The 15,074-nt window shown below is 39.8% G+C and overlaps 1 protein-coding gene across 1 annotated transcript in view; it reads left to right on the top strand.

The window, feature by feature from the left end:
- The window catches only part of LAMA1 (laminin subunit alpha 1), a 91,726-nt gene that overhangs the window by 60,146 nt on the left and 16,506 nt on the right, over window positions 1-15,074 (top strand). Inside the window, exons 35-48 of the mRNA XM_083518441.1 lie at window positions 1,457-1,568; window positions 1,721-1,883; window positions 3,539-3,749; window positions 3,961-4,077; window positions 4,158-4,321; window positions 4,801-4,930; window positions 6,361-6,454; window positions 8,050-8,166; window positions 9,532-9,714; window positions 10,070-10,224; window positions 11,148-11,291; window positions 12,839-12,972; window positions 13,278-13,428; window positions 13,850-13,974. Of these exons, the coding sequence (XP_083374567.1) occupies window positions 1,457-1,568; window positions 1,721-1,883; window positions 3,539-3,749; window positions 3,961-4,077; window positions 4,158-4,321; window positions 4,801-4,930; window positions 6,361-6,454; window positions 8,050-8,166; window positions 9,532-9,714; window positions 10,070-10,224; window positions 11,148-11,291; window positions 12,839-12,972; window positions 13,278-13,428; window positions 13,850-13,974 (2,000 nt within the window). The remainder of the gene's footprint in view (window positions 1-1,456; window positions 1,569-1,720; window positions 1,884-3,538; window positions 3,750-3,960; window positions 4,078-4,157; window positions 4,322-4,800; window positions 4,931-6,360; window positions 6,455-8,049; window positions 8,167-9,531; window positions 9,715-10,069; window positions 10,225-11,147; window positions 11,292-12,838; window positions 12,973-13,277; window positions 13,429-13,849; window positions 13,975-15,074) is intronic.

Genomic DNA, 15,074 nt, shown 5'->3' with positions numbered 1-15,074 from the left:
TGTTTATTCCCAAAGATATTTTAATAGACTTATTTCAAAATGATCTACAGAAGTTTCCCATGGGATTTACTTAGGTTGGTTTATAAATCAAAGTCACTACAGTGAATTGGGTCTGCTAGACTATGGGTACAAGTGGCAGCTGGGCAGAGCAGTTCTAAGTCCTGGTTAAGTGTAGCAGTATCAGGTCAACCACTGTCTGAAGCCCTATAATAATAATAATAATAATATAATAATTTATTATTTATACCCTGCCCATCTGGCTGGGTCCCCCCAGCCACTCTGGGCAACTTCCAACAAAACACTAAAATACAATAACCTATTAAACATTAAAAGCTTCCCTAAACAGGGCTGCCTTTAGATGTCTTCTAAAAGTTTGGTAGTTATTTTTCTCTTTGACATCTGGTGGGAGAGCGTTCCACAGGGCAGGCGCCACTACCGAGAAGGACCTCTGCCTGGTTCCCTGTAACTTGGCTTCTCGCAGCGAGGGAACTGCCAGAAGGCGCTGGACCTCAGTGTCCGGGCAGAACGATGGAGGTGGAGACGCTCCTTCAGGTCCCACTAACTAACTGGCCCACTAACTAAAGCAGGAGGTGTGGTGTGTGGTTGTGTGTGGTTTTTGTCATCCAGATTGGCATAGCCGCAGAGTCCAGGTTGGGTGCCTCTCTGAGGAACATAGCTGTCGTCAACTTTTCCCTTTTCTTGTGAGGAATCCTATTCGGAATAAGGGAATTTCCCTTTAAAAAAGGGGAAAGTTGACAGCTATGCTGAGGAATGGTATGGCCTTGGATCCAATGGGTCTATGACTGGCTCCGTTCTGTCACTGCTCCACCGTGTAACATCCCATTTTAGGGCCCTACACTAGCTACCACTGCCAGAAACAGGACAAACAGCAGGTCACATCTGCTGCGCCTAATGCAGCCATGGCAGGTGCTTCAGTGGAGCCTCCATCAGAAGTTTGTGGAGGCCAGAAGACAGAAACACCCACTGCATCATAAACCCCTCCAGCGGCAAGAATGAGGGGATTAGGATTCTAGCCTTAGATTTTTTTTTACCCAGAAAATACTAACCTGCTTTGCCAATACTATAGGTTTTCCCTCATAGATTTGGGATCTTTTCATTACCAGCTATGCCCTTTCTACATTATAGCACTAAATACTTGAAATAATTGATCATTTGATTCTGTCAGGATTTACTATGACCAATAGTAAAGACATGTTGATAATTCTCTTGGATATATGATTGGCTTTTGCTGATCCTTTTATTCTTCCTGCAAGATCTGGTTAATAGAAACCAGTTAATCTGAAAAAAAATCAAATAAATACATTTCATAAAGTAATGTTAGTTTCCTGTATGAGTCAGTATGAATTCGAGATACGCTCTTCATTCTTTGGTTCAGCCATTGAAGCCACTATTCTAACAGCAACTGAAATAAACTCACAATTTGCTTTTATGCTAGCTAACTAGGATATTAGAAAGAGGAGGGCTTCTCCATGGTGCTGCAGAAAGGACCTTGAACAAGAGTCGAGAATTGGCTATATTTATCGACACATTACAGGCAACTGTTAAAGGTAAAATTCTTGATGGCAGGCTATAGTAATTATGTTTCTGAAATACAAATATTATTTGTGAAAATCATTTATAAAGATAAAATATATGTGGTGCATTTGTACAAAGTACTAAAACAATTCTTCTTTTGTAACTTACTTTTTCTTTCATCTAGTACTTGGGGAAGTGGCAGCATCCCTTAATGAAACATTAGGTATGGATTTCCCTTTGTCAAACAGGACATTTCAAGAACTGGAAGATGAGATCCCCGTCATGTTGGATGTAATGCGTGGAAGATATTTCAAGCAGATGTACCAAGACAGTAATCTTGAGTTAAAGTAAGCCAACTGGTGTTTCTGATCATGCTTCTATTAACATATGCAATGAACATATAGAGAAGTATATCTAATATGTTTCTAAAAGAAGAAATTGCAGGCAGTAGGCTCCGAAGTGTGTCAATATATTAATTTAAATGGAAGCTTAATATGTGATGACTTTAGGAGGTTTGAATCAAGCTAGACAAATGTGTGTGTTTTTTAATGCGTAAAATGATTTGATTTTCAGCTGTGTTTTAAACAAATCCACAATTTCTATCTTTATCTATAAAACAATAAACATAACTTACATTTATATATTCATTTTTAGAACAGTTCCATGGTCCATGAGCTAGATAATGTTGATGAGAAAATCAGAAACTCTTATTTTAATCTGTTACTACTATAAGCAAGGAATTGAATTTGAAACTTGGGAAAGGAATCAGTGCTGGAAAATAAGTGAGCCTTATTTCATTTTAAAAATAAAATTGAAGAACTGTGTTTTGGAAGCATTCAGTAATATTTTTAAAGTGATACACAGGAAGATGCCAAGAGCTCAGTAAAACCACCACAATAGCCACTGGACTGGCATTGCTGCTGCTTGCAAGCCTAAGAAGGAAGAAAGAGGCAATGAGGTCAGACTGTGTTGGTGTACTGATGAGCACACCAGACTGGCTCCAGTAGTGGATCTGTGCATCCCTGACCTCACTGCCACCACCTCCCTCCATGGTAATGCCATTGCCAGGATCCTGTTGCTGCAGCTCCACCACACTGGATGAGCCACTCCTTGCTACAAAATAGCCTGATTTTTACAACATTTCTGGCTGTCGCACATGGTAGTTATAAAATTATTTATTTAAGTAGCAGGTAGAGACTTTATCTCTGATCTTAGTGCTGTGGTACTTAGTGCCAAGATGGAGAGAGAAAATCCCTCTGCCTGCTCTTTAGAGAAGCTTTCTCTAAAAAGCAGGTGGCGCTGTGGTCTAAACCACTGAGCCTCTTGAGATTGCCAGTCAGATAGTCGGCGGTTTGAATCCCTGTGATGGGGTGAGCTACCGTTGCTCTGTCGTAGCTCCTGCTAGTAGTTCGAAAGCACGTCAGTGCAAGTAGATAAATAGGTACCACTGTGACAGGAAGGTAAACGGTGTGCTCTGGCTTCCATCATGGTGTTCTGTTGTGCCAGAAGCGGTTTAGTAATGCCGGCCACATGACCCGGAAAGCTGTCTGTGGACAAATGTCGGCTTCCTCGGCCTGAAAGCGAGATGAGCACCACAACCCCAAGTCACCTTCCACTGGACTTTAACTGTCCTGGGGTCCTTTACCTTTACCTTACCTTTCTTAGGAGCTTGCAGAGGGATCTTCGCAGCCAGATCCAGCCCAGTCCTGGAGTTGAGTTTTCTGGGAATGCTGACTGTGTGCCTGCCTGTCTCACTGGTGTGTGAGAATTCGTCTATGAGTGTGTGAAGGAGAGTGAGAGAATTCTGTGTTCCTAGTGTATGTGATAATTCACAGTGATAGGAAACTACATGCATTGGGGGGGGGGGTAGAGTCTTTTTTTCACTTTGCCCTCCAAAATGCGATATGACTATTTATCAATGGACTGTACCTTTCTACAACTTTTGATCTGTTCTACTTTTAAGAAAGCTTATGTAACTGAGTTTCCTTTCCACATTTATTAGAGCGGCAGAACGCTTGTTGCTACAAATCCAGAAAGAGTATGGGAGACCACAGCAGGAATTTAAGAAATTACAAAAAACTGCAAAACACATACTATCAAACCACAGCACCAGACTTCAGGAAGCCAAGGATCTTGTGAACGAGGCTACAACTAACACAAATGAAACCATGCGGCTGCTTTTTCTTATTAACAGCAACCTCAAGGAATACACTGTAAGGAAACTGGCAATATATGTCTTTTGATTTTACAAGAGAAATTGTAAAGTAGCTTTTAAGAGAAATTTGCTTTAAAAATGGATTGATGTTAAGATTAGTGAGAGAGGCAACTTTTAACCTTTTGTGGTCCTTTTAAGTATAGAATGTCAGATATAATAACTGTTGTTACCAAGTATTAAATTTGCCCACCGTTGCATTTATGCCATAGCAAACAAAGCTGAATATTCAAGAAAAGAAGGAACTCTCTGTTATGCTGACCAGAGAAGCCAAAGTACAGGTGGATGCAGCTGCTGCACTTGCTAAAGATGTAATTAACTCTACATCTGTAAGTTACTGAACACTTGAGTCATCATTTGTTAAAGTGAATTATCCATGACTCAGCAATAACTAATTTTGCATATTCAGAGTCTAGAAATCCACCGCGATGGACTGGTCCTATGGAATGGCAAACTAAGGCAGCATGTGGATGACCTGGTCATGCAGATGTCCACTCGGGGGGCTGTGGATTTGGTTTACAGAGTGGAAGAACATGCAGCTGAGTTACAGAGAGTTGCTCGTGCACTAGACAGGTGAGTACATCATGAACTGAAGCGTGGAGTTGACTATATTACTACCTTTACCAATAAAGTCACCCCAATAGGCCTGCTGATCTTGATGCCCTTCTGAGTTTTGCCCTTGGAATTTAGTCAGCATTTTAAAGTTTTAGTTGCTATGTAGGATGGACAAGGAAGGCAAGGATGCAGGAACTGGGATTTAAATGACTGTTCTCTTGGTTGAGGAATCTGAACAAAATAAGTAAACCAAATGAAAGCTAAAGTGCAAAGGGAAGCTCAGTTAGTGTGGCTGCCTTGGGTATTAGGGGGATGTACTGCCAGAGTTTAAGCAACACTATAATGTTTTTTATTTCATGAAAATTATTTATCTGTTTAAAGTGCAATAGTCAAGCTATTTAACGGTTTCCAAAATATGGTATGTTCCTGCATTGTGCAATGTTTTAATTGGCTTAAATGTTACATGAAAAAGTTACAATTTTTCCTTTCTACCGCAGTGGTCTCTTGAATGTTAGAAATGTGTCCTTGAATGCAACAAATGCTGTCTCTGCGTTCTCCACCATTAAAAGTTTGGTTGAAAGTGCATTGAATCTAGCAGGAGATGCCTACAGGATTTTCACAGATGCGGTAAGTGCCGCTTTGAGAACTGAAGCACACTGCATTCTTACTAAAATCCATGTTTCACTCTCTAGAATGGGGCTGAGGGACCTTTGGCTCTCCAGAAGTTCTTGGACTACAGTTTTCATCATTGGCCATGCAGACTGGGCCTGATGGAAGCTGTAGCCCAACATCTGGAGGGCCGCAGGCTTACCACCCTTGACCTAGAACCAGAATATGTACCATATTGTTGTTGTTTAGTCGTTTAGTCGTGTCCTACTCTTCGTGACCCCATGGACCAGAGCACACCAGGCACTCCTGTCTTCCACTGCATCCCGCAGTTCGGTCAGACTCATCTTGGTAGCATCGAGAACACTGTCCAACCATCTCGTCCTCTGTCGTCCCCTTCTCCTTGTGCCCTCAATCTTTCCCAACATCAGGGTCTTTTCCAGGGAGTCTTCTCTTCTCATGAGGTGGCCAAAGTATTGGAGTCTCAGCTTCAGGATCTGTCCTTCCAGTGAGCACTCAGGGCTGATTACCTTAAGAATGGAGAGGTTTGATCTTCTTGCAGTCCATGGGACTCTCAAGAGTCTCCTCCAGCACCATAATTCAAAAGCATCAATTCTTCGGCGATCAGCCTTCTTTATGGTCTAGCTCTCACTTCTATACATCACTACTGGGAAAACCATAGCTTTAACTATGTACCATATTGCTAGCCCTCAAATAAAAAATATGATTTTTCCGACATGCCTAAGATAAAACCAAAGGCAAATTTGAGCTTGGATGTAATTGTTTGATTTGTTAGTTCATGGTCACAACCCATTCTCATAAAAGAGAATGTGAATGACTTTGGATTGGTAACAGTAATTGGCATTCTTGATCAATTATTTTTTTCACATTATGAAATTACTTAAAAGATTAAAAAAATAACAATAATCTGAGTTAGAGTGTAGTCCTGTGCAAACTGGGAATAAGCAGCACTGAACATAGTGTGACTTGTTCACAAGTAAATATCCATAGGATTGTGCTGTATACTCAGAAGCAAGTTCTGCTAAGTTCAATTGGATTTACTTCCAACAGCATAGGATTTCAGCCTAACTGTCAAATCTAGGATGCCTAGGAAGTTAGTACTGCATTTAAATACTGGATATGTTCACAATGCTCCATTTCTACACATTTTGTTCCACTATCCAGTATAGTAATATTTTTTGTTGATGCTACTGTTGTTGTTACATCACTTTCTAAGAAATAAATGCTTTGCAGAACTAATCTTAGGACTGAGGAACATAAACCAGAATCATATGTAAACATAAGAATGTAATCCTTTAAATTCTGGCCATACATTGGCAAATAATACTTTTTTTTCAAAAATTGTATTGTAGGGCTTTTCATATATATAAATAATACTTTTCATAGATTTGTTCATATATAACAATGTTTCCTTACTTGATTATTTTAAGCCAAAAGAAACTTTTAATTCTACTGGGAAAAACATTCTCCAGCTTGGCTCCAAGTTTTTGACTGAAGCAAAAAGTTTGCACAAGAAGTATGAAGGTAAGTATAAAATATGGATAGCTTATGAAATGTTGACTACTTATACTGATAGTCGTTATTAAAACAAGTGAAGTAAGTCCAATTACACCCTCTCCCTTTAAAAGGAGAGAATTGTTTAACTTTCCAGCAGCAATTATCAGACGTTGACAAAATGCTGACCCTTTGCATTACTCTCTTTCCCAGGTGATGTGTATGTATGTATACAGACTTTTATAGATATATTATTTATATCCCACATCACCTCCAGCTATGGAAGCCATCCTACTGGAAGTTAGTGTGGGGTTTTTCTTCATTTGCTCTCCCAGTGACACATGGACCTGGCTGCAAGCCTACCATCAATTTTTGTCCCTTTCATGCAGGCCTTTTTGCGTTGAAAAAAGCTCTTTGTTTTGGGCAGTGGGCCGGTGAGGAGGGCTTTATAACTGATGTAAGGGCCTAGCAATCAGCTGGCTGGTGGTGGAGAAGGGAATGGCTTCAAAATTGTCAGAATCATCCATCTGCAAAGTTGGCAGATGGTTGGTTGCTCACCTCATTTTGAAAGTTTGCACATCTGTTTGCAAAAGGGGTGAGTGTGGATCCACAGCGTGTTTGTCATTCAAGCACTGTACATGTGTACACAGCCTTAAGAGGAACCAGAAAATTATTTATTCACAGTTGGGTGGGAAAATGTTGTCACCTAAGATGAACAAGTCTTGCGGGAAATTGGTTCCTGAGAAGGATGCTGAATGCAAAACTCTCTGCTTACAGATACCTGTGTGGGAAAAGTCCTGCAACTTATGCACATTTAGCTTGTGCACATTCAGCTTTACACACTTGGCAAAAAATTATTTTTAAAAAAGGTGGGGGGGAGGGGGCAGTGTCTAGGAAAAAAGACTTCGGTAACCACACCCACCATTGATCCCAATGTGTTCTGACCATACATGATTTTGGCTTTAGATGGGATCTCTAGTAAATGCTGCATAAGTTTTGGGCTTACTGTATTATGATTTATGTCTTAATTGAGAGCAAAGCAGCCATTAATTTAATCAGAATTAGATCACCATAACTGTGTGTTGGATTTGGATATTGAAGAGATCTGCACTCAGCCATGAATGTTACAAAGTGACCTTGGACCAGCAACCATCCTACCTCACAGGTTGTTCTGAACATCGAATGGGATGGGCATAATTATGTACCTGAGCTCCTTTCAGGAATGGTAGAATAAAACTGATACATACTGTATATTAGCATGGAGTATAAACATTTAAGAAACATGTTATGAGCCTGAACCACTTCCACATTTCCCCTCTGGCAGCATACTTGGCAACAGGGAAGAATTTTGACAGGATGTTTGCTGTGTGTGTCCTCTTGCAGCATGCGGTTTGGCTCACTTGTGCTATATAAAGCCTTTTCTTTTCCTGACATACTTTTACAGTACATCTGCTCTCATTACCATACTGTGGTCTCTACTGCGGGGTCTGATTTGGGATGAATGTTGAGGGAGATGGACAGGAAGACTATTAGACAACTGGTCTTGCCTTGCACCTATGCATTGAGTTTGATAACCTTGGAAGCAGCCAACCATGTCAGGATTACAAGTGTTTATTCCTCCATAGGGCTTACGTCTGGATTAAATGAGATGAACATAAAAGTGGAAAAACTTAAAGAGAAAGCTAGTGGATTTGCTAAGCAGTTTAATGGCTCACTGTTGCAACTGACTGCATTGCCAAATGGTAAGTGAAATCCATCTTGACTTCCTTTTCATTATACAAGGCAAGTATATTTAACTTGAGCAGCACCGCTGGTCATCACTAATTGGAAAGTTCAGCAATACTTTTACGTTTTGAGAATGCTGAAAACAGAGGAAGCGACAATGGCATGTAAGAAGAAAAGGTCTTCATTGTGTATCACTTTCTTGGATATGTACCATATAGGATAGACATTTTCTTTTTCCTGGAAGGGTTCCTATGACTTTGCCACATGCAGAGGAAGAAAACTTCAACAGGCAGCCTTTACTCTTCGTTGCTCCATATCCAGGCCAGGCAACGGCTAAGGTATTGACATCCTGCCTGGTATTCATCTGTAAAGACACAGGAGCTCTGAAACAAAATGAAACAAAAAATAAATAAATCAAAACCTTTGCAACCTTTAAGCTGTAATGAAGATTTTAATTGAATTCATTGAAAGCATGCTGCTGAAACAGTAATGAAAAGAAGAGCCTTAAAAAACTTAGGAAAAGCCTTAAAAACTTTAGAACTTCGCATAAGTTAAAAAAAAAAGAAAGAGAAGGAAAAAGAATAGCTCTATTGTGTTGTTCTAAATAATATTTATTAATAATACAAACAACCTGATAGAACTTTATGATAGCATTTCTGTTATATTTTTAAACAAGCAAGGGACTTTACCTAGTTTAAGATAATAATAACTTGGAACACAGAGTATTTTTTAATGGAAAAGAACAGACTTTTAACATCTACTGCTTGTCGAGTCCATTTGAGTAGACAGTGTCTGAATTTTTTTCTGCTAGAAGATGCTGAGTCTGTTTTTGATGGCCCAATTAACTTAATACTGTTCAGTGAGCCAACGTCTCTCTTAAGATTAAAAACCAACCCATTTTACCATTCAGGAAATTAAGGTGCATCGAAATGTAACATCTGTTGACTAAAGGAAACCTACATTTAAATGTTAATGCAGTGGAGGTAATTGACTTGATGACTACTTAAATCATAATCATTCCTTGATGTTAATAAATTAAAATATTTACCTTCTGCTGTGTGTACCTGTGTGTTTGCATCCATAGGAAACTAGCAGCTTTGTTGGGGATGTGGGTGCAGTTTAAGTTGGGGAAACTGCATGTATTAATCTCTCAACTCTCCATGGCTGCTTTATTGTAAAGAGACAAAGAAGTCTGTTAAGGGATCTTGTTTGCTTATCTCTCGCATCATAGAATCATAGAGTTGGAAGGGACCATGAGGGTCATCTAGTCCAACCCCCTACATACCCAGTTTGGCCTCAAAACTGGTAGCTAAGACCCAGAGCCTGAGTTTTCTGCCCCAAATGCAAGTAGGTAATCTACTTATGTTTATCATATGTTTCAGATACCAGTGAAAATATTCTCGCTGTAAGAGAGCTGGCTGTGTCTGCTAATACAACTGCTCTTAATGGTTTAAGGCACACTGGGGTTTTCAGTGAGAAGTTCCTGAACACTTCATTCACATTGTCTAAGGTTAATGAGACATTGCGGAAAACCAATGAACTTATAATCGACTCATCAAAAGCTGGTAGGTTTGCTGCTTCATTGCTCCCTAGAAATGTCCCTGCATGTGAGAGGGGAGTTAATTTTTAAACCTAAGTATTCCTTATCTTTATTTACATTAAAGCTAGTTTGTACTACTTCTCTTAAAAGTGTGCAGATGAGATTTGCTAAATACTTTTCCCATTACAAGTATGCATTTCAGAACTGCAATCCTAAATTAACAGGCCATAATTATAAGAAATGCTTTAAACTGGCCGTTACATATGCATTTTGTACCTGTGTATGTTTTTTCACTTGAACGCAACGAAATCTTCAGTTTTCTCCTAAATTCAAGCAATAGCACCCTGTTTCAAAAACCTCAACTTCTTCTTTTTTGGCAGCAGCGTCAGCTGAAAGAAAAGTGAATGAAGTTGAAATCCAGGCCGGCCTCCTGTTTGGTAGGCTGAAGCCTCTGAAAGTGCTGGAAGAGAACCTCAGCAGAAACATCTCGGAAATTAAGGAGCTCATCAGTCAAGCCCGTAAACAGGCCGCCTCTGTAAGCAGCTTATTCCCTTCTACATGGTCTAGGAGGGGGAAATGCTACTAAGCTCCAATGCTACGCACATGCCCTAATCAATACTGTACGTGTGTGTGTTGCAATATGAAGACACAGGCCACAATTCAGGGTCTCATGGAATATCCAGTAGCACTTTTGATTTCTTTCTTTCAACAACATTACGCCTATGTATGAACTCCCTGCAGTTTAAAAGGTGATTTATTATGCAGTGCGTCAAATTACTGCTTAGGAAAAAAGAATTCGAAAAGCTTTACAGGGCATGAGGAGTTCTGTAGCTTGTACCCATAGTAGTTCTTATTAGTAATGTTGAGCTCTTTGTTTTCTTAATCCATCAGAGTTTCTAGAGAAATTTCCTTTATGACAAGTTCCTTTATGTCAACTTGTTGCTCCTTGTGCTGTAGTTCATAGATAGCCAGTTGACATACTAGCTGGCAGAAGGGTCCCCTGCAACAATTTTACCTATTTCCTTACTAAGCTGTTGTAAAACATTTGACCCTACAGTGGCAAAACAGAACTTTAGCAAATTTCTTAGATCACAGTGAACAGGTGTCCCATTTACGTTTAGAATTCCTGGATCAGAACGTAACAAAAATGCTTCTTTGTCAGTTTCTCTCTCTCTCACTCACTTACTCTTTTTTGCTTTTCTATATATAAAGGCCCTGCCACTCCATAAAGCCCCAAAGTTGTATCATTAAAATTAAAATTAATTAATATCATTTATAATTTAATAACAACACCATTATTGATGGTGGTGATGATGATTAATACTATAAATACGACACAATCCTAGAAACTAATTGGCTGAAGCAAGCCTAAACAATTTTAAATTTGACAGACCATTTCTGAAGACATGTACAACGTATATACCAACCTTGCCTTTTATTTTTTTTCTCTCTTTTCAGATTAAAGTCGCTGTGTCTGCAGAAAGAGACTGCATTCGTGCTTATCAGCCCCAGATACTGTCTACAAACTATAACACATTAACATTAAATGTTAAAACAACTGAACCTGATAACCTCCTGTTTTACCTGGGTAGCAGTGGTAAAGTAAGCAGAAAGATTTAGAATATTTTATATGGCAACTTAAGTCTTCATTTTATATGCTGGAAACTCTTTACCAAAGACCAAGTGTTCTTGTCATTTACTGGAAAGCCTTTTAGCTGTCCCTTTATACTAGATGGCTATTGGGTGTGATAGGTCACTCTATCTATTCATATACATTCATTGGTGAAATGGGGATTCTAATCCACATTAGAACCATAGAACTGTAGAGTTGGAAAGGACCCTGAAGGTTTTCTAGTCCAATCCCCTGTAATGCAGGACAGATGACCATCAAACCTCTGTTGAAAACCCTCCAAGAAAGGAGACTGTGATATTGTATCTATGTAAGCTCTTGAATACTCCAAATAGCAGTGGTAAGGAAAGGGTTCTTAAATTTGTATCATATGATATATGAAATACATGGAAAGATACTGTTCTTGACATTAATAGCATTCATGATTGCTTACAGCTAATTTGGATTGTTTTGTATAGTGGTTAGCATTTATACAATAACAATTGGTTCTTCAACTACTTTCTGGGAGCGCCAGCTGTATCTTCAATTAAACAATCCTTCGGATAATTAAGCTTGGATAATTTTGTATCGTCGGCACACCTTACAAATGCACTGTTAGTTTTATTTTCCTTGAATGCTTCATTTGCACATAGCAAGTTTAATGGTCCCCAAAATTCTGAATAGAGGTTTTTGTGGGGGTTTTTTTTTAGTGTTTAAGTTGCACTTAACACTGTGTGTGTGTCTTGAGGTATTGAACCATTGGCTTCTCGAAACTCAGTGTGATCTGCATGTGTTCAGATTGCCAATTTTATTTTCAGTATTCTTGTACAAGTGATTAATATGCAAGTGAATTGGTGACTACTTATTGCAGTGTTTGGCCAATTTTAGCCATTCCATCCCATTAAAGCCCCTCTTTTTTGAGCAGAGTCATGTTGCTTTGTTTGAAATGGCCCAATCCACAATGTGAGGTCAAATGACACAAATAGTTTCCTCAGAGAATCATTCCCATATGGGCCAATGTTGTAAAGTGTTAGGTAAAGGTAAAGGGACCACTGACCATTAGGTCCAGTCGTGGCTGACTCTGGGGTTGCGACGCTCATCTCACTTTATTGGCCGAGGGAGCTGGCGTACAGTTTCCAGGTCATGTGGCCAGCATGACTAAGCCGCTTCTGGTGAACCAGAGCAGCGCACGGAAACGCCGTTTACCTTCCCGCCGGAGTGGTACCTATTTATCTACTTGTACTTTGACGTGCTTTCGAACTGCTAGGTTGGCAGGAGCAGGGACCCAGCAACGGGAGCTCACCCCGTAGCGGGGATTTGAACTGCCGACCTTCTGATCGGCAAGCCCTAGGCTCTGTGGTTTAACCCACAGCGCCACCCGCGTCCCTTTGTAAAGTGTTACTCTGCTGCTTATTTAACATGTGAACTGAGTCTCATTTGGATTTGATCAATGCTTTCAAATACTGTCTTTTAGTAGCTGACATTCACCAACGTTAGCCATTTGGGCATTCTCTCAGTGTTTTGGCAACCTTGTTTTTAGGCTGATTTCATGGCAGTGGAGATGCGACGTGGGAAGGTGGCCTTTTTGTGGGATATGGGCTCTGGATCAACAAGGCTGGAATATCCTGACTTTTCCATTAACAACAACAAATGGCACAGAATACATGCTACAAGGTAAGATGTAACTGGTGTGCAGCACATGTAATTAATGAACCCTAGGGGAATATCAGATTTGCACAGTCACCAATAAACCTGAAATAATTACTGTCTAAAGGAGAATTATTATTATTTTATTGGAAAGTACAACTCATCCAAATAATTGGGGTTGATGAGAGCATCTGCTGTCAACCATGTATAATGCAACCATTTTTAATTTCAGAAAATTTCGCAGTTCTTTCTTTAGTGATAAGTATATAACACAGATTGGCAGTTAAGCATGCATAACTGTTTTTAATCCCCTTATTATTTGTGATAATTAGGTTTGGAAGAACTGGCACTCTGAGTGTAGAGGAGGCAAACGCTTCTCAGAAGCCCTTTATGAGAACTGCCACCTCATCTGGGACAGCTACAGTACTGGATGTAAACCAATCAACACTCATGTTTATTGGTGGACTTGGAGGACAAATAAAGGTGAAAAAATTAATAGCCGTGCTGTAATACTTCATTATTGTTCATTTTATTGACTTCCAAGTCACTTTCCACTCACTGTTCTGTGATGAATGAACAATAATTGCCACACATTCAGAGATGACAGGATATATGTTTAGCAGCATTTCTTCCAAATCATGCAGCTTCTCAGCTGGCAGATCCTGAATGTAGAATTGTGCCCCTAGTTGACTATGGATATCATTTTTGTATTTTTCTTCTTATTTTAAGCTGGCCACTCACATATAATTATGAATAACTGAATCAGTAATGCTCTTATTTGCCTGGTACAATTTATCCTGATTATCAAGTTACAACTTTAGGCCACGGATTGCTGTTTATCTGGATAAATGTCAAATTCCCTTTTTTATTATCATTCATGGTGAATGTGTTTCTTCTGTAACAGAAATCACCTGCCATTAAGGTTACTCATTTTAAGGGATGCATGGGGGAAGCATCCTTGAATGGCAAATCTGTTGGACTTTGGAACTATGTGGAGAGGGAAGGCAAGTGCAATGGATGCTTTGGAAGGTGAGAACTTGAAGCAGTTTATAGAAATCTGTAATTAAAACAGGAGTTGCCTTTCATGTTTGCATAAATGCAGCTCCTCCACAGGAGTGATGGTTGGTTGAGCTGGGCATTCCTGCTTTGCTCCTCATTTGTATAAAGGCTCATGATCTTTTGCGTGGCTGGGTCCAGGTTCCAAACCACACCACCATGACTGTGGAAACTCCTTGGGGCTTTTATTTGGTGCAGTCGCCTGCCATCATTCCCTGTGAGCCTATTGAAGCTCCTTCTAACCATTTTACAGAATCCACATGAAAAGAAGGGAGTACATGTGCTTCATCACAGCCAAACTATGGATGGCTATTGGGTTCCTGGTTTAGGACTCTGCTTTTCCCCTCCCAAATGCAGATTGATTTTTTTTCACCCACTTCCTGGCTTGTGGTAACTATAATTTGCCATAATAAAAAAATTCCTTCCAGTAGCACCTTAAAGACCAACTAAGTTAGTTCTTGGTATGAGCTTCCGTGTGCATGCACACTTCTTCAGATACACTGAAACAGAAGTTGCCAGATCCTTCTATATAGTGAGAAGGTGGGGAGGGGTATTACTCAGAAGGGTGGTGGGAATGGGTGATTGGCAGATAGCTGAGATGAGCCTGTTGACGACTCTTAACGACTGCAATAGGTCTTACAGGAAAAGGCAAGGGGTGAGAAGGTGAAAAATGGCTTAGTCATGTATAATGAGATAAGAATCCAATGTCTCTGTTCAGACCAGGTCTCTCCATGGTTTTAAGTTTGGTAATGAGTTGCTGAATTTTTTTATTTTGACTATGGCAGACCAACACGGCTACCTATCTGTAACTATAATTTGCCATGATATGCAAACTGAGCAATCCTTGGTTCCTGCTAAAAACAATACCTCAAAAAACTAAACAGTGTGTTCTGATTCTTGTTGGGCAGAATGCTGTGGTTACCGCTGATCGGTTTTTTTGCCTGAGTTTTAAAGTCACAGGAAACTGGTGTAAATGAGAGATAGCATGGTGCAGTGGTTAGAACCAGAAAGACTTAGGTTCAAATCCCCAAACATGAAGCAAACTTTCAGCCAGTCACTATCTTTCCACTTAA

The sequence above is a fragment of the Podarcis liolepis genome (assembly GCF_965112155.1).
Source record: "Podarcis liolepis genome assembly, chromosome: 8".
Classification (NCBI taxonomy): Eukaryota; Metazoa; Chordata; class Lepidosauria; order Squamata; family Lacertidae; genus Podarcis; species Podarcis liolepis.
Note: the sequence above shows the minus strand (reverse complement) of the source record. Positions and strands in the feature narration are given on the sequence as shown.